Source organism: Nannospalax galili, unplaced genomic scaffold, assembly GCF_000622305.1.
Source record: "Nannospalax galili isolate Female #2095 unplaced genomic scaffold, S.galili_v1.0 scaffold1206, whole genome shotgun sequence".
NCBI classification, from domain to species: domain Eukaryota; kingdom Metazoa; phylum Chordata; class Mammalia; order Rodentia; family Spalacidae; genus Nannospalax; species Nannospalax galili.
In genome coordinates, this window is record NW_008355162.1 from 311,193 (window position 1) to 332,104 (window position 20,912).

General features: G+C 45.5%; 1 protein-coding gene across 1 annotated transcript in view; it reads left to right on the forward strand.

The window, feature by feature from the left end:
- Positions 1-19,892, forward strand: part of LOC115067550 (protein argonaute 14-like) — a 103,596-nt gene extending 83,704 nt beyond the window's left edge. The window contains exon 3 of the mRNA XM_029555635.1: positions 19,769-19,892. Within this exon, the coding sequence (XP_029411495.1) occupies positions 19,769-19,778 (10 nt within the window). The 3' untranslated portion in view covers positions 19,779-19,892. The remainder of the gene's footprint in view (positions 1-19,768) is intronic.
- Positions 19,893-20,912: the final 1,020 nt, after the last annotated feature.

Genomic DNA, 20,912 nt, shown 5'->3' on the forward strand with positions numbered 1-20,912 from the left:
CTCTACCTTATTTGTGAGGTAAGGTCCTCACTGAACCTAGAGATCACCAGTTCAGCTAAACTGGCTGGCCAGCCTGTGATCCTCCTGTCCCTGTCACTGGCCTCACTCAGTGCTGAGGTTCTAGCTGCATAGCACCCAGTTTCTTATGTGGGTTCTGGGGATCCAGACTCAGGTCCTCATGCTTGTGCAGCAAGTGCTCTTACCCACTGAGCCTTCTCCTAGCACTGGAAAATGTTGATTTTATTAGTGATTTTGTAATTCTAGTACAAGATCAGACAGCCTATGGCCTTGGGTCTCTGATGAAGTGGCATGTTATGGCAGAGCACACAGTGGATCAAAACTGCTTACCTTGTGACTAGGAAGCAACAAAGTGACAGGAAGGGCTAGCATCCCACAGTCCCCTCCAAGGCCTGCCCTAAGCATCAGAGAACTCTAAGCCGAAACTATAAAAGATTCCACCACCTCCCAATAGCACCATTCTGGGGACCAAGGATGTCACACAGAGACCTTGGGGAGATGTTAATCCACACTAAAGCATCAGACCTGGCATCCCCTCCCACCTCATTCCACCCTGCATCCCAAACCACATACTTGTCAATGTGTATTTACTGAGCATCTCCCATATATCAGGCTGTATATCTAGAATCTCAGATGATGGCAGTGGACAAAATGGACAAAAATTCTACTTTTATGCATGTCGTGGTTAATATGGATGGTCCTGACAGGGTCTAGAGTCACCTAGCAGGCAAGCCTCCAGATATGTCTGTCAAGGATTGTCTAGATTAGGTTAATAGAGGTAGGAAGACCCACCCTGAATGCAGGTAGCATCGTTTCATGGGCTGGGGTCCTAGACTGAATAAAAAAGAGAAAAGTAAGCTGAACACCAGCATTCTCTCTGCTTCCTGACTGTGGATACCATGTGACCAGCTGCTTCAAGCTCCTGCCTGTAACCTCAAACTGTGAACCAGGTGAACCCCTTGTTCCGTAAGTTGTTTTTTGTCAAGTATTTTGTCACAGCAATGAGAAAAGTAATTCATACAATGGAGTTGACCTTCTAGTGAGAGAAACAAACAGTAAATAATCCTTAAGTGTGACTGAAGAGAACAGAAGTATAAGAGACTAGGGAGAGAGGGATGAGGGAGTGGAGAGGAAGGAAGGTAGATGTTAGGGGTAGGGTCTAAGACCTGCATTAGTAAGCATGGTGTTCAGGGAAATATCTCATTGAAGTGATATGGGAGCAAAAGTTTGAAGAGGTAAAGGAAGAGCCCATAGGATTCCAGAGAAGGAGAGTTCTAGGCAGAGGGAAGAGTCTAGCATGTTCTAGAAACATCATCATTCAGGATAGTTGGAGAGATGTGGTTGAGCAGGAGCCCGAGGGGAAGAAAAGGAATGTTAAGAAGGTGGCTCTGAGCAGAGGAAGGACAGGGCCCAAGGGGTATGTGGAGAATACTCTTTCCGAGGGTTGAATGCTGACCCCCACTGTAGTTTGCATGCTTCAGCCAAAGGTCATAATTGAAATTTAATATCCATTGTGAAGTATATGAGGGTAGAAACTTAATCCAACAATGGTATTTCAAAGTGGGACCTCTGATATTGATTTAAAGTTTAATGGAGCCATGAGGATTGCCGGGAGTGGTGGTGCATGCCTTTAGTCCCAGCACTCAGGAGGCAGAAGCAGGCAGATCTCTGAGTTCAAGGCCAGCCTGGTCTACATAGCAATTTCTAGGTCATCTGGGGCTAAGGGAGACCCTGTCTCAAAAAAAGACAAAAAAAAACCTAATGATATGTCTTTATAAGAGACCCACAGAGAAGAAACCCTGGAAGAAGAGGTAGAAGCGAAGAAGCTACAATCCCAGGACTGCCTGGAGACACCAGAGCCTCCCAGAGTCCTCAGAGGGAAATGGCTGGCTCCTGGCCCCCAGACCTGTGTGAGACTAAATGTATGCAACTCTGAGTCACATTTCACAGTGACTTGTTGCAGTCGCGGCAGGAAGCTGAGCCACTGCAGAGGACTGGGGTGAAAATAGGAAGCAAGCCTGGGGACCCCGAGGCACAGCCACCGAGAGGCTCAGGTCTACCCCACTCGCCCACGGTTAGAATCGCTTCACGTTTGCTTGTCACCCGGACTCTGTAAAAACGTGTCTCTCTGTTTTCATTTAAATACCCTTATTTTAAACTACAACATTACATCACTATGTTAAATATAAAACTACATTTTCCATAAATAGAAGGTAACCATGAAAATAAGTTCAATGAAAACAAAGCTGCTATGACATTCTAATGACAGGCCCGACTGCCTGACAAGGTCTCTGGGTCTGTGGCCTCCACATTTATCTAAAAGCATCAAATTAGGGCTAGTGGCAGAGCAATCAAAGGCAAGTTAGCACATGAAGGCCATCTGTCATAATATGACTCTGTGTCCCTATATCCCCTGTCTTCATTACTTTTCTCATTACTGTGACAAAATACCTGACAAATGCAACTTAAGGAAGTAAAGGCTTACTTTTGGCTCACAGTTTGAGAGGGGCATAGTCCATGATGGAAGGAAGCCTGGTGGGAGTTGTATAAGGAGGCTGGTCGTTGTACCCACTGTTGGGATGCAGAGAAGGATGAATATTGGTGTTCAGCTTGTTTTCTCCATTTTTACTCTTTATATCCAGTCTAGAACCCTGGCTCATAGGATGGTACTGTCCACATTCAGGGTGGATCATCCCTCAGTTAAACCTCTTGGTGATTTTAAATCCAGTTAGGTTGACAAGGATAATTAACCATCACACCCACCAAAGTCAGCTTTGTTCCTATATTGCATGGCTCACACCTGGACCAGCATGACACTCACAGCTCATAGCCCCAATCTCTGCCTGGCCCAACCAGGGTAACTCTACATGATGCCTGCTTAAGGTGATATTGGCATCCAGTGGGTAGAAAGGGGAGTTTTCTTGATAGGATGGTGCCATAGTTAACTTCAGTTGTCAACTTGACACAAACCTAGAGTCACCTGGGAAGAATGTGTGCTGGATAGTGTTAGTTGTCAACTTGACACACCTGGGTAGAGGGAGCCTCAATTGGGGAATTTCCTCCATTGGACAGGCCTGTGGCCATATCTGTGGGGCATTTTCTTGATTGTTGAGTGATGTGGGAGGGCCCAGTCCATTGTGGGTGGTGCCACCCCAGGCAGGTGGTCCTATAGTGTATTAAAAAGCAGACTGAGTACAGGCCAAGGGACCATGCCAGTAAGTAGTGTTCCTCCATGGCCTGTGCTTCAGCTTCTGCTTCGGGCTTCCTCAGTGATTAACTGTGACCTGAAAGATGTAAACCAAATAAACCTTTTCCTCCCCAAGTTGGTATTGATCAGTGTTTTATCACAGCAATTGAAGGCAAAGTAGAATACATGGGAACTCAGCTGAGGAATTTCCTCCATCAGATTGGCCTGTGGGCATGGGTGTGAGGCATTTTCTTATTTGCTAATTGATGTAAGTTGGCTCAGCTTATTGTGGGTACCATCCCTAGGCAGGTGGGCCTGGGCTGTGTAAGAAAGGTAACTGGAGAAAGAGAGACAGAGACAGAGACAGTGCCAGTAAGCAGCATTCCTCTGTTCCGCTGGGGTTCCTGCTTCAAGTTCCTACCTTGAGTTCCTGCCTTGACTTCCCTTGGTGATGAACTGTAACCTGTAAGATGAAATAAACCATTTCCTCTCCAAGTTGCCAGTGGTCATTGCAGCTAAAATTACTTCTGGGAGATGCAAATGACATCTGGCCCCCTCCTCCCTTGGTCCCTGAGTCCGTATTACAAACCAAGGCCTGATTTCATCAAACTGCAGTTTGGGAAACCAGTGAGTTTATTGGGCTTATTTACAGAGCAATGGGTTAGAGTTTACTTACAGGAGTGTGGGTGCTCCCCTCCTAAGGCCTCCCTGGAAAGTCTCCATTCAGGCATGGATTGTAACATCCCCACAGCCACACAAAAAGGTGAGAGCGCCATCCTTGGCTTCCTCAGTTTATATACCCTTTGCCCCTCCCCCTCCTGCAATTACAGCCAACTTATTGGTTGGGAGGTGTGGCTGACTCTCTGCCTCTCCTTGCTGAGAGTAACAGGCTGTAAGCTCAGCTGTGATGCTCCTAGGTGAGCAGGTGCAACCAAGCTTGGGAAGATGATGACTGTCCACGGTCTACCTGCTGGAGGACAGTCCTATGCCATAGTCATGGTGTTCATCACAGCAACAGAAAGCAAACTAGAATAGATGGTAGAGGGAGGCAAGGACTTGCTGTCCTTGAGAAGCAGGAAATGAAAGGCTGTCAGGAAACATAAGGTGAGAAAGAGGGGAGCCAGGCCAGGTACAGAAGGAACCTCTGTGACAGAATGGTTAAACTTGCCAGGCACCTCTCCCCTGGGTAATGGAGTCAGTCCTCTGATGAGTTCAGTTTTACAGCAGTTTTATATGTTGAGAAGGTGGCATGACATGCACAAATATCTAGCTATAAATTGAATTTTGTGCTGCATGGTTTTAAACTAAGTGCAAGTGATTCCGACATGAACTTTTCAACCCACAGAGCCATATCATACAGGTGGGCTGCAGTATCCATGGGGTCTCCATCCATGGGCTCAACTAATCTTGGACAAAAATGCTTTAAAAAAACTATTTGGGGTTGGAGAGATGACTCAGCAGTTAAGAGAGCTTGCTGTTCTGGCAGAGGATGGGGGCTTAGTTCCCAGCACCCACATCAGGCAGCTAACTACCTATAACTCCAGCTCCAGGGAAGACCTGACACCCTCTTCTGGCCTACATGGGAACTTGCACTCATGTGCACATACCCATACCCAAACACATATACTTAAATGATTTTTTTAAAAAAATCTTTAATCCCAGTACTTGAGAGTCAGAGGCAAGTGGATCTCTATGAGTTCAAGGCCAGACCAGTATCAGCTACAGAGTGAGAGCATGTCTTAAAAAATAAAAAACCCAAAACACCAAATATATCTAATAATAATAAAATGAAAATAAATTTTTAAAAAGCCTGTGTCTGTATTGAACTTGTATGGACTTTTTAAAATTTGCCATTATTCCCTAAACAATATGTTATGGGAATTATTTACATTATACTAGGTAATTAAGATGACTTACTGTATAGGGAAGCTGTACATAGGTTATATGTAAATGTGACATCATTTTAATAAGGGGCTTGAGCATCCTTCAATTCTGGATTCTATAGGGGATCCTGAAACTGATCTCCCAACAAGAGATATAACTGTGCTGTGCCTCAGAGGGATTCCTAAGGTTGGACTCCAGTCAACATGTGTGCAAATTTTTCTTACATCAGAATAGCATGAGGTTGTAAGAGATCCAAGTTTCAAGGCGGCGAAGGCCAAGTGACTTCAGTTTGCCTTGCAGAACCATCTGCCCTACCCATCAAGCCTCCCTCAGGGGGGAGCAAGAAGTCAGGGTATTTATCTCCCAGGTCCTCTCCCTACAGGGCCAGTTCAACCTGGCTGGGTTCTTTTATCACAGGCCACAATGTCCTGGTTGGTGACTCCTTCACATAGCATTCCTCCTACCAGCCCTTCCTCCTACCCTCTCACCCCCACTCTCAATTTCTCATAATGCTCACTGCTTTCTTCTCTGCAGGTAGAAGGGGCTGATGGTACCCTGCTGTTAGACACCCTGGGGTGCTACAGTCCTCTGAGTTTCTTATACCCTCTCACACTTTGACTGAACTTCTTAATAAATTCCCTCGAAATAAAGCAAGCTTACCACTTGTTGCCATGTGGGTAAAGTTACAAGACACTTTCATGTGAAATCAGTCAATCACAGGAGGACAAATACTGCTAGATTCTCTTATTAAAATATGAAGTATCAGGGCTGGAGAGATGGCTTAGTGGTTAAGAACACTGGCTGTTCTTGCAGAAGACCCGGGTTTGAATCCCAGCACCCACATGACCTCTAACAACAACTGTCTAATTCCAGGGGATCCAGCAGCTGCTTCTGTCCTCCGAGGGCATTGCATGACACGGGTGCACTTACCTACAGGCAAGCAATACATGCATGCACATAAAAAATAAAAGAAAACGGAAAAAGAAAAAAAACAGCTGTAAAAACAAACTCCTTTAAAAAAAAAAAAAAGTATTGAACATTGGCTCCCAGAAGCAGCCATTGGAATGGTGGTGGCTAGAGGCTGAGGAGAGGGGATGGAGAATTGTTTCTTGATGAGTTACAGCTTCTGTCATCCAAGTTGAGTAAGTTCTAGAGATCATTCACAAAGCATGAAACTTGTAGTTAACAGTTTGGTGTGGTGCACTCTAAAATGTGTTTTTAAATAAGCATCAAAACACACAAAAGAGCACAAGGAAATACGATGGGTATTTTAGAGATGGTGATTTTAAAGTTATTGGCTATGATGGCATCCCAGGTACATAATTACTAAGGTTCAGACTTACCAAGATTCACTAACTAAATGTGTGCAATGTTTGTGTATCAGCTGTACCACAAATAGGCTTTCAAATAAAATACAAAAAGAAATAGGTCTCAGTTTACCATTATTTGAATGTTCCCAGGAAACAGATTCTCTAAATGGCCTCTGGGGCCTGGTTGCTGATGTCTTTAAGCACACACAGATCTCACCTATCTGTCCAGGCAGAAAAGAACCAAGGGACATCTAGTTTACAGGGATTCCATAATTACTAAACGGTGGCTATTGCTAGCATGAGATAAGCATCCAAGCATCAAGCAGCTGAGAGACTCAGTTGCTATAGCAACCAATAATTATGACAGCTGAACATCACTTTCCAAAATGTGACCCTATCCACAGACCAGTGCCATAACTGTTTCTTGTGATGGATCAGCTAAGTTCTGAAACTGAACCTGTTTGGAAACATTCAGCTTTTGGTACAGCTGTGATATCCAAATACATTAAAGAACATGATTGATGTTCTTATTTTGTTGCATAAGGCTAGACCTGTTCAGACATAGTTAAATTCACATGGGGCATCTCCCATGGTGCACAGTGGCCTGTGTCACACACAGTAGTGCTGCAGTTACTAGGTGTGAGGTTTTAGAACTAGTTTTCACTGCAATCTAAAATATTGAAAAAGTGGAGAAATTCACTTCTTTCTTTGAAAGATACTCAAGTTTTACCATAACTTATTAAATGGTTGTGCATGGCTATTGATGAATTATTGAAGATGAATATTAAAAATACTTCATTTGCTCCATTTTAATTAAAACCTTAAAAAGAATTCCTCAGCTCAGTGGAGTTGCTTTAATTCTGTCCACAGTGTAGTAATGTATCAATTAAACCTAGATTAGAGAGATTAACAAACAATAAATGATTTTCTTTATGATTGCAAAATGACAAGGTTATAAATGCAATTATGATTTTTTATTTATTATTTTTATTTTATGTATGAGTGTATTGCCTGCATGTGGATAAGTGCACCCATGTTGTGCAATGCCTGTGGATTCAGAAGACAGAGTTGGATTCCCTGGAACTGGAGTTACAGACAGTTGTTAGCCACCATGTGGGTGCTGGGAATTGAACCGAGTTCCTGTATATTTTCAGATCTCCCAAACTGTGAATAATACTGAATTCCATTTTTTCCTATATACACATATCAATAATAAAACTTAAATTATAATTAGGGACAGTAGAGACTAACAATAATAAAAGAACAATTATAACTGGGACAAAAGTTAGGCAAATGTGGACCTCACACAACAACCATGGGGCAGGTAGCATATACCACATAGATACACTGAACAGAGGTATCACATTTCAGGGGAACTAGAGAGATTGCTCAGTGGTTAAGAGCACTGGCTACTCTTGCAGAGGACCTAGGTTCAGTTCCCAGCACCCACATGGCAGCTAATTTCTGTAACTCCAGTTCCAGGGGAATTCGACACCCTCTTCTGACCTCCATGGCTCTGCAGGACACAGGTGCACTTACATGTGCAGGCAATACACTCACACACATAAAATAAAAATAATAAAAATTAATTAAAAAGTTCACATTTCAGGCAGAATAGAGACAGCAAGAGGTTTCATCATGTTATTCAGAGAGGCAATTTAAATGTCATGAATTGACTTTTTATGGAATTTTCCATTAACAGTTTCATAGAGGAGTTGATTGCGAGTGACAAACCTCTGAAAGTGAAACCTCAGACACGATATTAGAAATGTTTTTTAATATTTTATTTATTATTTTTAGTGTATGTGTATGAGTGTATTGCCTGCATGTATATAAGTGCACCCTTGTCATACAATGCCCATGGAGGTCAGAAGAAGGCATTGGATCCTCTGGAACTGGGGTTACAGACAATTGTTAACTGTCATGTGGGTGCTGGGAACTGAACCCGGGTCCTCTATAAGAGCAGTCAGTGCTCTTAACCACTGAGCCATCTCTCCAGCCCCCTAGAAATGTTTTTAAATGGCCCTTCCCTACAAAAAAATTTAAGCACCACAAGGGAGTAGACTTGGGGACAAGAAGAAATGAACAACAGAGGAAGTCCTATGGGGAAAGCAGATGGAACATTCTGGAAGGTGGTTTCATCACTGGCAGCAGGAAATGCAGCTCAGTGCAGCCTGGGGAACCCCCCACCCTCAGAGCCTCAGTTAACTCTACTCAGTTTCAGCAAAGAAAATCATTTCAGGATGAGTGAGGGTGAAGCAAAGTTACAGTGTTTATTGATTAAGCGGAAAGACAGCACACTCAGTCAGGTGTGAGTACTAACAGAAGAAAGTGCTTAAGTGTCACAAGAGCCTCGAGTGTGATTTGATGTTTTGAAGCTACTTAATCTGCCACAAAGCTTACACACACTTATTTTTCCTACCACAGAATTCTATCCTTGAACAGGAGACTTCTCAGGCACACTATGTGGACTTGCAGCTACAGAAGCCAATCACGATAGACTAAAACACTGATCAAAGGGACCACTCCTAGACACAGGGCACAAGGGATCCTGCTTAGGGAATGGTTCATTAGCCTTTCTTTTATTATTATTTATTTATATGTATGTGTCTGTGTATGTATATGCCACATGTGTGCAGGTGGCCACAGAAGCCAAAAGAGGGTGTTAGATCCCCTGGAGATAGAGTTACAGGTGTAAGCTGCCTGATAACAGGTACTGGGAGCCAAACTTGGGTTCTCTGCAAGAACAGCAAGCCATCTTAACCACCAAACCATCTCTCCAGCCCCACAGATTTATGTTTGCTTTTACTTTTTTAAGCATTAGCTGTTCTTAATCTTATTTGGGATGTTTTCAGACAGTACAGTACAGCTCTTTTACAGATGGCATGATTAGTTATGTCAAAATTCCCTGATGTCTCAGGGCTTGGTGGTGCATGCCTTTAATCCCAACACTTGGGAGGCAGAGGCAGGCAGATCTCTGTGAGTTCAAAGTCAGCCTGGTCTACATGGTGAGTTACAGGCCAGCTGGGGTTACAGCTGTCTCAAAAAAAAAAAAAAAAAAAAAAAAAAAAAAAAAAAAAAAAAAAGAAAGAAAAAAAATCCCTAATGTCAGCCAGGAAGACATGGTGATCACAACCAAGAAAGTGAGGGGGATCCCTTCTTTTCCCCATCCCCTCTATTTCCTAGCTCCCCTCTTGCTTCAGTTTCATATCATTGGAACAGAGAAGATAACATACATCTAAAGACCAAGCCCAAGACCTGATTATAAGGGCTGCAGAGCTACAAGAATAATTATGTGCTCAGTGAAGCTGGTGTGTTAGTTACTTTTCTGTTGTGTTAGAAACATTGTGACCAAGGGAACTTATAAAATGTAGAGCTTATTTAGCTTAGGTTTCAAAGGAGCAAGAGTCCATCATGGCCGGGAGGTGTGGCCACAGAGTTGCCTGGATTAGGAGCAGAAGCTAAGCTCTCACATCTTCAAGCAGGTACAGGAAGCACAGCGGAATAGAGATCTGGCAAGGTTTAAGAACTCTCTATGCCTGCCTCCAGTGATGTGCTTCCTCCAGCATGGCCACACCTTCTAAGACTTCTCAAAACAGCACCACTAACTACAAAATATCCAAATACTGGGAGCCTATGGGGGACATTCTCATTCAAACCACCACAGCTAGGATCAGTCACACACACCAAAGGCCCAGAGAGGAGACCCTGAGACATGGGATAAAGATGTTAGACAGACACACATTGTGTCCCGAACTGCCTGTTTCCTCCAAGGGGTGGGGCCTGCTGAGGAGAATTGACTGTGGAGAGCTAGCCACAGAGGGAGGGGCTTTCTGCACCACCTTGGGACAGAAGCCGTGAACAGCTCACTGTGGCATGTGTGGAGGGAAAGATAGCCCCCAGTGTCTCACCTGCGTTGGGGGGGGCATTTACTGACCTGGGGCGAGACTATGCGCCCATGAGGCATGGGCAAAAGCTAGCTGTGACTATGGGCAGATCACAGAAGCAAGAAGGGAATGGCAGGCTCTGAGCCACAGCGCAGAGCTGAGCACTGGGTGTTTGTTTCTTTGTAAGTCACCCCCCCCAAGGGTATAAACCATAATAAATTCGCATAAAGATATGTTATATGGTTTGTCTGATAGCTCCCGGAACCCCGAGAGAACTTGGGCGGCACACATGAAACTGAGAACTCTGAATTTTCAGATTCCCTGAAAATTGTCTCCTTTGACAAAAATGCTGGTCCTTTGACCCAGGGAACTGGCATCCCGACAAAGACGCCTACAATGATGATTCCTGCTCATTTCCATGTACGTATCTGTCTTCCTGGGTACCTGTCAGCCAAGAGGAAAATTACATCCTCCCACAGCCAGAGAATGAGACAGCCAAGAGCCCAGCCAGGATGAGGGCAGGGTAGTAGTTTCAATGAGTTTGACTGAGAGGCTGAAATGGAAGATCTACTCAGCACTTGCACTCCTGCTGGGTCTAATGTACTGAGTCAAGGAGGGATGCTCTGGGTCCACAGTTGCTGACCAGAGCTAATGACAGTGGGTGGGAAGAGAGCCTGAGGTTTTGGAAGACAGGATATTCAGTGTGTTTCCTCCACTGTGGGTACCCTTGGTTGGTTGTTCCCAGAGGAGGCAGATATCCTCACACGCTGTGCCCCTTACAAATAAATGATCTACTCACATAACTTTCACCAATACCAACTGGCCCCCAAGTTTCCAATCTTGTAACTTACTGGGCCCTGTCCAGACAACCAACCTGTTAATTGTTACCCATAAATCTGAGAATTTGTGCTAAGATTGTCTAAGTTCAGTTTCTGTTGCTATAAGAGTACCTAAAACTGCGAAATTTATAGAAAAAAGAAGTATATTTTGGCTTGTGGTCATGGAGGTCCAGGGACATGTGGTTTCTCATGAGAAGCTTCATGGTTTGAAAATACAAGGGCAAGTATGTGTGTGAAAAAAACTGAAAAGGACAAAGGGAGCCAATGCTTTATCATAACCTACTCTTTTAAAACTAATCTATTCCTGCAGGAACTAACCCAGTCTCCTGAGAAAGGCATTACTTTCTCTTAAAGGGCCCATCTCACAACACCTCCACCCTGGAATGCAATCCTGGCATGAGTCCTTGTGGTGGGGATCCACATTGAAACCACAGCAATTGTCAACCAGGTCTCCTTCCAAATCAAGGGTTTGGGCACCATGTTTTTAGTCAACTGTGTGAATGAAGTGCCATAGGAGCAGTTACACTTTTTTGTTCATCTGCTGTCTACGGCTGAAGCAGAAGTGGTTGGAAACACAGATACTATGGTTCATGAAGCTTAAGTATTTACTATCTGAGCCCGTCCAGAAAAAGCTGGTCAACTCCTGCTATAGCTACTGGGAATCATTGTGTGCATCCTCAGGGCACGTAGTTTGGCCTGGATGAACTGCATGCTGAAGGGAAAGGCTGTGGAGTCCCTTGAGTACCAGTTGTTTGGCCTTCTAGACACTTTTTTTCATCTTTCTATATCCCAGGAGGCTGATCCGTGTGGACCCTATGGAAGAATTTTTTTCTTCTGATTTCTCTTTGGGTTTAGCCAAGGAGGGTATTTAGAAAACAGCTGGGGAGATAGAAGAGGAAGATTCCTGCACCCCAACACCAAGGTCTCAGCTTCTGTCGGACAATCCTCCTCACAGCCTTTCAATCTGAGACTTCCAGAAACTTCACCCTTTCCTTGCCCTTTCATGTGCAGGTGCGATGATAGCTTTTGGCAATAGAGAGCTGCTTGTAATTTTTCATACATTTACGAAGGGTCTTTTAATGAAAATCTTAAAGTTGCTCCCATTTCCAGGTGCCGTTCAAGTCCTGCAGAGACCTTAACCAATGAGAAAAACAGCTTCACTTAGTTTTTCCTACAGCTAAATTTAATTCGAAATGTAAGTCCTATCCCACCAGGATTGGGTTCTATTTTAGCAGATTTTTGGGAATCTCTATTAATTCAGAGTTCTACACACACACACACACACACACACACAGCACACACAATGCAGACAACACAGAGTACACAAACCACATTACACTACACACATGCACACACACATATACATCACAGGCAGCACACAACATACACACCCCACACTCACCCCACCACACACACACATGCTTCCTCTGGAGTTATATGTGAGTGAAATGTTTCTACTATGAATCGGTGGGGGAATTGTCCCAATTTACAGCTGTCATCTTGCCATAGGTAGACATTGCCCCTCTTTGCTCTCAGGAGTCCCAGAATTAGACAGTAAATTATGTTATGACTCTATGTAGACGGTGCTGGATTGGTCAAGGAAGGACAGGCCTGTTCTTTTGTCTGCACTTTCCAGCTCTCATCAGCCACTTTGACACTTGTCAGATCTGGCCATCAGACTGCAATTCTTGAAATTTCTAGAACTTTCTGCTTCTCTTCCTCCTCTTCCTCCTCTCCTGACTACAAAGCCCACCTCACTCTGTCCTGTCATCTGCTCTTTCTCCCTCCTCAGTTCTAGCACTTGGAACATTGTCAGTGAGTTGAAGAGATAAGAAAGCCCTGACTGCAAGGGTTCCTCTTCTTTCTTATTTTATTTGCGTGTGCACATGTGTTCACCAGCCTGTGTGGCCACATGTAGTGAGAGAGGTTGATCAGTTGTCCTTCTCAATTGGGTCTCTACTTTATTTCTAAATTTTAATTATTGTATGTATAAGCATGTACACTACTGCAAGCATTTGGGCATCGTGGCATGTGTACAGGTCAGAGGACAGCTTTCAGGGGCCACGTCTCTCCTTCCATCTTGCATTCCAGGGATCAAACTCAAGTTGTCTGGCTGGCACTGTAAGTGTTTTTAACCACTGAGCAATCTTGCTGACCCTCCGCCTTAATTTTTGAGGCAGGATCTCTCACTGAATCTGGAACTCACTGTCTTGGTTACATTGTCTGATCACAACCCTCCAGGATCCAGCTGCCTTCTCCCTCCTGCATAGGTGAAGACTGCCATGCAGAAGTTTTACATGGCTACTAGGGATTGGAACTCAGGTCTTCATGCTTGCACAGTAAATACTACCCACTGAGTCACTTCTCCAGGTGCTTCTTCCCTGTTTTAATAAATATGTTTTTAAGACTATGAACTTTCCTCTGAATGCCTCTTTCCATGCTTCCCATGGGCTATGCATGTCTGTACAACAGTGTGCATGTAGAGATCAGAGGACAACTTGTGAAAATTAGTTCTTCTTTCCACCATGTTGGTCCTAGGGGATCAGACTCAGATCATCAAGTTTAATGGCAAGCACCTTTGCCCACTGAACCATCTCTTTAGCTCTGTCCTTAAGAAAATATTTTAAGGAAAAAACTTTTAAGCTATTTAGTGTCTGCTTTTTGAAATGTTTAAATTTCTCATACAGTTTCATAACTTCCTCTCTTATTTTCCCCTCTTTTAATGACAAAGTAAATCTTTTCTCTTAACTTTTTTATTTTTTGCAAATTTCATACCTCTTGGTAATATTTAGGTCCCCTCCCCTAACATTTTTCCCTCTTAAAAATTTGTTTTATTTATTTTATGTGTATGTGTGTTTTGTATGCATGTATGTAAGTGCACCACATGTGTGCAGTGCCCAAGGAGGCCAGAACAGGGTGTTGGCTTCCCTGGAGCTGGAGTTAAGTACAGTTGTTAGCTGCCCTGTGAGTACTGGGAACTGAACCCGTGTCCTCTGCAAGAGCAGCCAATGCTCTTAACCACTGAGCCATCTCTCCAGCCCCTTACTTTCCTTTCTTTACCATTCCTAACTCGCTCAATGAGAGTATCATTCCCATTTCACACATGAGACAACCAAAGTTCAAACGGGCTAGCATGACATGTGATTCGTTTTATTATATCAGTCTAACTGTTGACTGGGAAACCTAGAAAACAGGCATCATTTCTGGTGGTATGTGAGAAGGTATTTCCACAGGAGACTGGCATGTGGGTCAGTGGACTGAGCAGGAAGATTTGCCTCACTGTGAGTGGGCACCATCCAACCAGCTGGCGCCTCGGATGGCAGAGGAAAGGTGATTTCCTTCCTCTTTTCTGGAGCTGCGATGGTCTTCTCATTCACGGACACTGGAACTCCAGGGTCTCCATCCTTCGGACTCCAGGACTGACACCAGCAGACCCCTAGGTTCTCATGATTTTGGCCCTCGGCAGAGAGTGACAATGTTGGCTTCCCTGCCTCCGAGGGCTTCGGACTTAGACTGAGCCCAACTACCAGCACCCAGGGCCTCTTGCCTGTAGTCAGCTTACAGTGGGACCTCTGGCTTTCATAATTGTGTGAGCCAATTCTTTGAATAAGTCCCCTCTCACCTAGATAGATTAGGGGCAGATCTAGATAGAGATACATAGATAGAGGTGATAAAGACAGACATCCGTGTAGATAGCTCTCCTACAGGGTGTATCCCTATCAGGAATCCTAACACAACTAACAATTAAGGGTCAGAGATTTACACCCTAATCCAGCAGGCTTCAAGAGGCTCTTCTTCCCTGCCACGAGAGCCTTCTGGGCATGAGGACCATGCTGGCAGTCCACCAGCAGAGGCAATGTAGCTCTCTGGAAGAAGTGCCTGCTGGGAATTCACTTCTTAGCCCTGACCCAAGCTTTGCCTCTTTTTAGTGTCTCATTGCTGTGGCAAAGGCAACTTAAAGGAGGAAGAGTTTATTTTGGCTCACAGTTTGAGGGTTCACCCCTTCACGGTGGGTAAAGCGTGGAATCAGGAGTGTGAGGCAGTTGGTCTCATTGTATCCTCAGTCTGGAAGCTGAGACAGCTAAATGGCTGTGCTCAGCTCACTTTCTCCATTTTATTTAGTCCAGAACCCCAGCCCATGGGATGGTGCCACCCACATTCTGGGTGGGTCATTCCTCTTCAATACAGCCTTTCTGACAACACCCTCATATACACACCCAGAGGTGTGTTAACATGGTGATTCCAAATCCAGTCAAGATGACAAGGATGATGAAGCATCACAGCGGGTCGTAAGGAGGCTGAGTGACTAGGGATGAGCAATCACCCTGAGAAGTCGCCTCACTGCCTCTGCTCAGCAGACCACTCAGACCACTCTGTCTGACTGGACCTACCCACTGTTTGACCACCCTCCGGGGCTGCCCAGTGAACAAGGTGCCCTGCCTCACTCACTCATGGGTCCTCATAGAGGGAACCGGAAGTGAAAACTGAAGGTGAAAGTTTGCCTAAGGCCTGGGCCTGATCCACAGAGGGGCTGCTGGGGAGCAGGGGGCTGAGTGGTGGAGGTCAGAAAGATCATAGAATCATTAGGAAGCTCTTTCCACATGGTAGTCAGAGAAGTCTTCTTGGAGAAGGTGACAAAAGCTGGGAAACCCTCCAGGCTGGGGAATAGCAAGGACTTGGTCATGAAGAGAAACAAGTGATTTCTTGTGCCATCTACTCCCTTGGCCATTAGAAAATCTAGGTCACACACTGAGCAAAGTATTTGAGGTTGTTCCTGTCCATCCTCTGGCCTCCTGGTTCCCAGACAGACAGGCAGGCAGGCACATCATAAATCACAACTTCCCATTACATCCTGGCCCCTCTGAAAAAACACCCTGAACTGAGATGGACCATGCGTAAGCTTGGAGGTGATGGAACCTGTTCTAAACCCAAGAGCTCAACCCTGTCTGAAGGCTCCTCCTGTGTCTGTACCAGCCATTGTTCAAGTCCAGGGTCCCTGTCCTGCCAGGTGCCTCCACACAAGGTGGTGTGGCTCTTGGGTCCCCTTTCCATCTGTGGCACATGGGTTCAGAAACCTTGCAGTCTGCCTTGTTTACACGCGCTCCTCAGACAAGCAACACACGGCTGGTTTGCTTTATCTGCTGATGACAAGGCAATCTCCAAAAATCTCTCTCAGCTGGGATGGGTGACAGAGAGGCCATGTGGCCAACACCCGTCCTGAGGCCAGTGATCATTTAGTTCCAAGCTGTGTTTTGGAAGAAAATAATTAGGGTTCTGGATGCTGCCAACAGGGTGTCTCTGTGCTGTCCTTGGCAATGTCCCCTGAAAGCAGAGCTTCACTGTGAAGCTTCCTTCCTCTGGTCCCAGCCCCACCCTCCAGTCTCTGCTGGGAGCCCCTTGAGTGTAGCTCACCCTGGGCCTCAGAAGGGCTGACCCTTCTCCTCAGATTGCTGCCCCACTTCCTGAGCTGTAGCTCTTGGGCCCACCTTTACCTCCCTCCTGCTCTGTCTGCTTGGCTGCTGTCCTCTGAGCATCTGCCCTGTGTTTCCTGGGTTCCCATCTGTCCCCACAGCTGCCTGGGAGCTCAGCCTTTTCAGTCTCACTTTATAGATGGTGAACTTGGGCACCAGACCTTAGATGTTCCCGCTGTTGTGGCTTCTTCAGCATTTTCCCTTTCTCCTCTCATCTCCTCACATCCACACCTCCCAACCTGGAGCTGTCTCCAGAAGGGCCCTCTTTGAGTTTCAGAATCATAGCCAATGGCCTTGTAGCCCCTTCCACCAGGGGTCCCACAGAGCCTTGCCCCACCCACCAGCACCACAGTCATTGTATACTCTGAAGTAGCAAGTAGCAAGTAGCTTTCCTGTTGGTCCCTAGAGCTGAATGCATGGGGATCAGGCTACCTCTCTTTCCCTCTACCTTCTACCCTGCAGCTCTGGAGACCTGTTTGAGCTGTGTCCCAGGGTTCTCTCAGCTCACCTTCCATCCACACCAGCCTGCAACGGAAGCCCACCCACCTAGCCTCTTACTGCCCCAGAGATCTTTCTAAAATGAAATTCGTATCGCATCACTTCTGCTTAAAGATTTCCACTGATGTGGCTGGAGAGATGCTCCAGTGGTTCAGAGTGCATACTGCTGTTGAAGAGGACCTGAGTTTGGATCTTAGCACTCATGGCAGGCAACTCACAACCACCTGTAACTCCAATTCCAGGGATCTGACACTGCCTTCCGGCCTCTGTGGGTACCTGCCCTCATGTGCACATACCCTCACACAGACATATGCACACATAATTAAAAATAAAAGCCTGGTGTGGTGTCAACATTTTTAATTTCAGCACTCTGGAGGCAGAGGCAGGTAGATTTCTGAGTTTGAGGCCATCATGGTCTACACTGCAAGTTCCAGGCCAGCCAGTGCCACATAATGAGACTCTTTCTCAAACAAACAAACAAACAAACAAACAAAAACAAAACCAAAAATAAAATAAATCTTAAGAAAAAGACTTCTACTGAGTGGGCAACAACAGAGGAAGCAGGACTTTAGTCCAGCCTACTGCCTCTTCCACCCGCATACTTCAGGCTCCTGTCCTGGAGTTCCCAGCCCAACCCGAGTATCTCCTCCAGGCCTGGCTCTTCACGTTGCTCTTCTTCCTCCCTCTGCCTGTCCAGATAGCCTTTCCACGGCCCCAGCAAATCTCTACCCAGTTATGGTGGGAAAAAAGCTTTTATAACCCATTAGCTATGTCTTTGGTCTGGTAATAGCATCTCTGACTTTACGAGTTCTCCACCCCACCTCCTCCTTCACACTGGGTCTAAAACCCATACCTACCATGTCATGGGTAGTGATTGGTGAGAGGGTACATGATTCCCTGGACCATACAAGGAGATCCCAGGGAAGGATGCTCCAAGTTTGCTAGAGTGACTCAATTAATAGGATATAAGCCTGGAGCTGTCAGAGGCCATTAACTAAAGAAAGCTGACCAGAAGTCAAGACAGGAAAACAAAAACCAGAAAAACAAAGCAGGGCTAAAAGACTGAAAGAGAGGTCTTCATTATTTGAGCACCTGAGTCCAGCTGTACCTGCAGCTAGACCCTGAATTTTTCAGATGCATGAACAAGTGTCTTTTTGACTTGTGCCAGTTTGAGTTTTCTCCTAATTGTGTACTTTCAGGCTAGGCACAGGGTCTATTTGTAGGCACAGTGAGACTCCCTCCACGTATTCCTCTTTATCTGTTGTACTTTGTGGCACAGGTAAGTTTTACATGTGCCTTCCAGCTTGACATGAATTGTCAAGGGCAAGGACAGAGGTCAGTTCATCATGGTCCTCCAGCAACAGTGCAGGTTCTGGGTACAGGGTCAGCCCAGGAGTGCTCAAGGAATGAATGAGTCCTTTCTTTGGGCGGGAGGAGTTCCTGAACAGGAGGAGTTCCTGAACAGGGCCTCATTCTCACCTTTCCTGTTGTTACACATCCCTCTGCCTCCTCCAGGCACTGACTATTGGGGAAAGAAAAGCAATGGGGAAGACCAGTCCCTTCCTCTGCAGCCCCCCATGACCTGAGCTACCTAAGACCCTCAGATACTCTGTGACTTTGATGGACTCTCCGTACTGGTACCTCCAGCCTCTTCCCTTTTTCTCTATGAAGACCCACTCACCTCATTCCAGGCAGTTTCAGGATTAAACTCCAGTCCCTACCTTCCAGGACAGACCCATGACTTGAGAAGTGAACTCGCTTTGTATAGGCCCCATCACTGGCTAAAGAGGGCACCTGCCTAAGTCCCAAGACCACCCAGAGTCAGGCTAAGTGAGAGACTGGGAGACAGGGGTCATAGCACCATGAGCACAGTGGTGGGGCCCTTGGAATAGTACTTTTCCTTTCTTTACAACTGAGCAGGGTCCAAAGGTCAGTGCTCCCTGGGACTAGAGACTGTTAGAATAGAAGCACAGAAGCCGAGAGAAGGCAGAGAGAGCCCTGTGCGCCAACAAGACCTAGAGCAGGAGGGCATGTAGAGAGGGCAACCATCATGAGACACTGAGGTCTCCAAGTCACAGGGATCTGGAGAACACAGAATCACATCCCAAGTTATTGACAGGCAGCCACAGATTGATAGCACCTGTCATAAAGTCAGATACTGGCTGGGCTCCAGCACCCCCAGAATGCCTAATCACTACTATGTGACTGTGCATTTAGTGTCAATGGGAGGGAGGATTGGGTGTCTATATTAATTACCAGTCAGACTGGATGGTACCAGGAAGCCCATGACTCTTGATTAGCAGGTTGTGGGGTGCAGGAGGCACAAAGGCCATCGAAGAAGAGCTGGGGATGGGAAGGGAAACCTGGACCATGATATCTCCATGGCAACATCCCTCCAATGAGCCCGTGAGGGATTTAAGACTTGGGAATCTAATCTGCCTGTGGGTTTTCACATTCATCTCCAGCTCCTAGGCCTCAAGGCTCTTTAGGGAGCCTGAATCATAGGCCTGCACCCCCCCTACTTTGTAGGAGGATCATACTACCCCTCACAGGCACAAGCCAGTCTCCCTGCCTCCAGGAGTACCAGGAGCAAGAAGCTGCTCTCTTCATATTCAGAAGCTTGTAATCTCTTGCTTCTTTGCTTCATTTAGCTTTGTTCTGTTTTGTTTTGCAGGGGTTGGTGAAAGTGTTCCATGAAGGCTAATCTTCACTGCAACTTCACTAGACTTGGAATCACCTAGGAGACACACTTCTGCACAGGTGTTTCTGGAGAGGTTTAGCTGAGGAGGGAAGACCCACCCTGAATGTTGATGGCACCATCCAATGAACTAGGGTCCTAGACTGAGTAGAAAGGAGAAAACGAGCTGAACATTAGCATTCAGCTTTCTCTGCTTCCTAACTCTGGATGCAATATGACCAGCTGCCTCCTGCCCCACTCCATGCCCTCCCCTCCATGATGGACTTCATCACTTAAAACTGTGAGCCAATGTAAACTCTTCCTTATTTAAGTTGGGTATTTTGTCACATCAAGGAGAAAAGTAACACATTTCCAAGTTGATTGTAGGATGGTTTCACAATTCTGTTACACTAAAAGTCATTGAATTGAACATTTTATGTTTTAGCTTTATTGAGGCATAATTGATGAGGAAAAATTGTACACATCTATGATGTGCAGCTGAGTATTTTGGGAGATGTGTACATTATAAAGTGATTATTACAATCAAGTCAGTTAACATGCCCATTCACCTTATAACTATTGGCTTTTGGGTTTGAGGTTTGGTATTTTGGGGGAGTTGAGGTTTCTTTGTCTTTTTGAGACAGGGTCCTCCTGTAGCCCCATCAGGCCTAGAACTCACCATGTAGACCAGGGTGGGCTCGAACTCAGAGATCCACCTGCCTTTGCCTCCCGAGTACTGGGATTAAAGGGGTGCACCACCACACCTGGCTCTCAAGTGTTATTGACTATAGTCACCATCCTGTATGTTAGCTCTCCAGAACTTACTTCTGTCTCAGTGGAGCTTTGCATCCTTTGACAAACACGTCCCATTTTGTACACTTAGAATGTGTGAATTGTATGGTAAATGGGTGCTAAGTAAAGCTGTTGGATACAAAACACAAACATAATGCTGATTATGCAATACGATAGCATCCTTCTTTGTTCTACTAAACATTATACTCAGTTCAGTCACCTCGTGTCCCAGGAACATAGGGCATTTCCTTGTAAGGTCCATTCTTTGTGCAACCTACCAGTCCCATACTGCTTGATGTTGACTGTTTTCTAAGTTTGTTAAGTAGCATGATAAACAAATGGGATATAC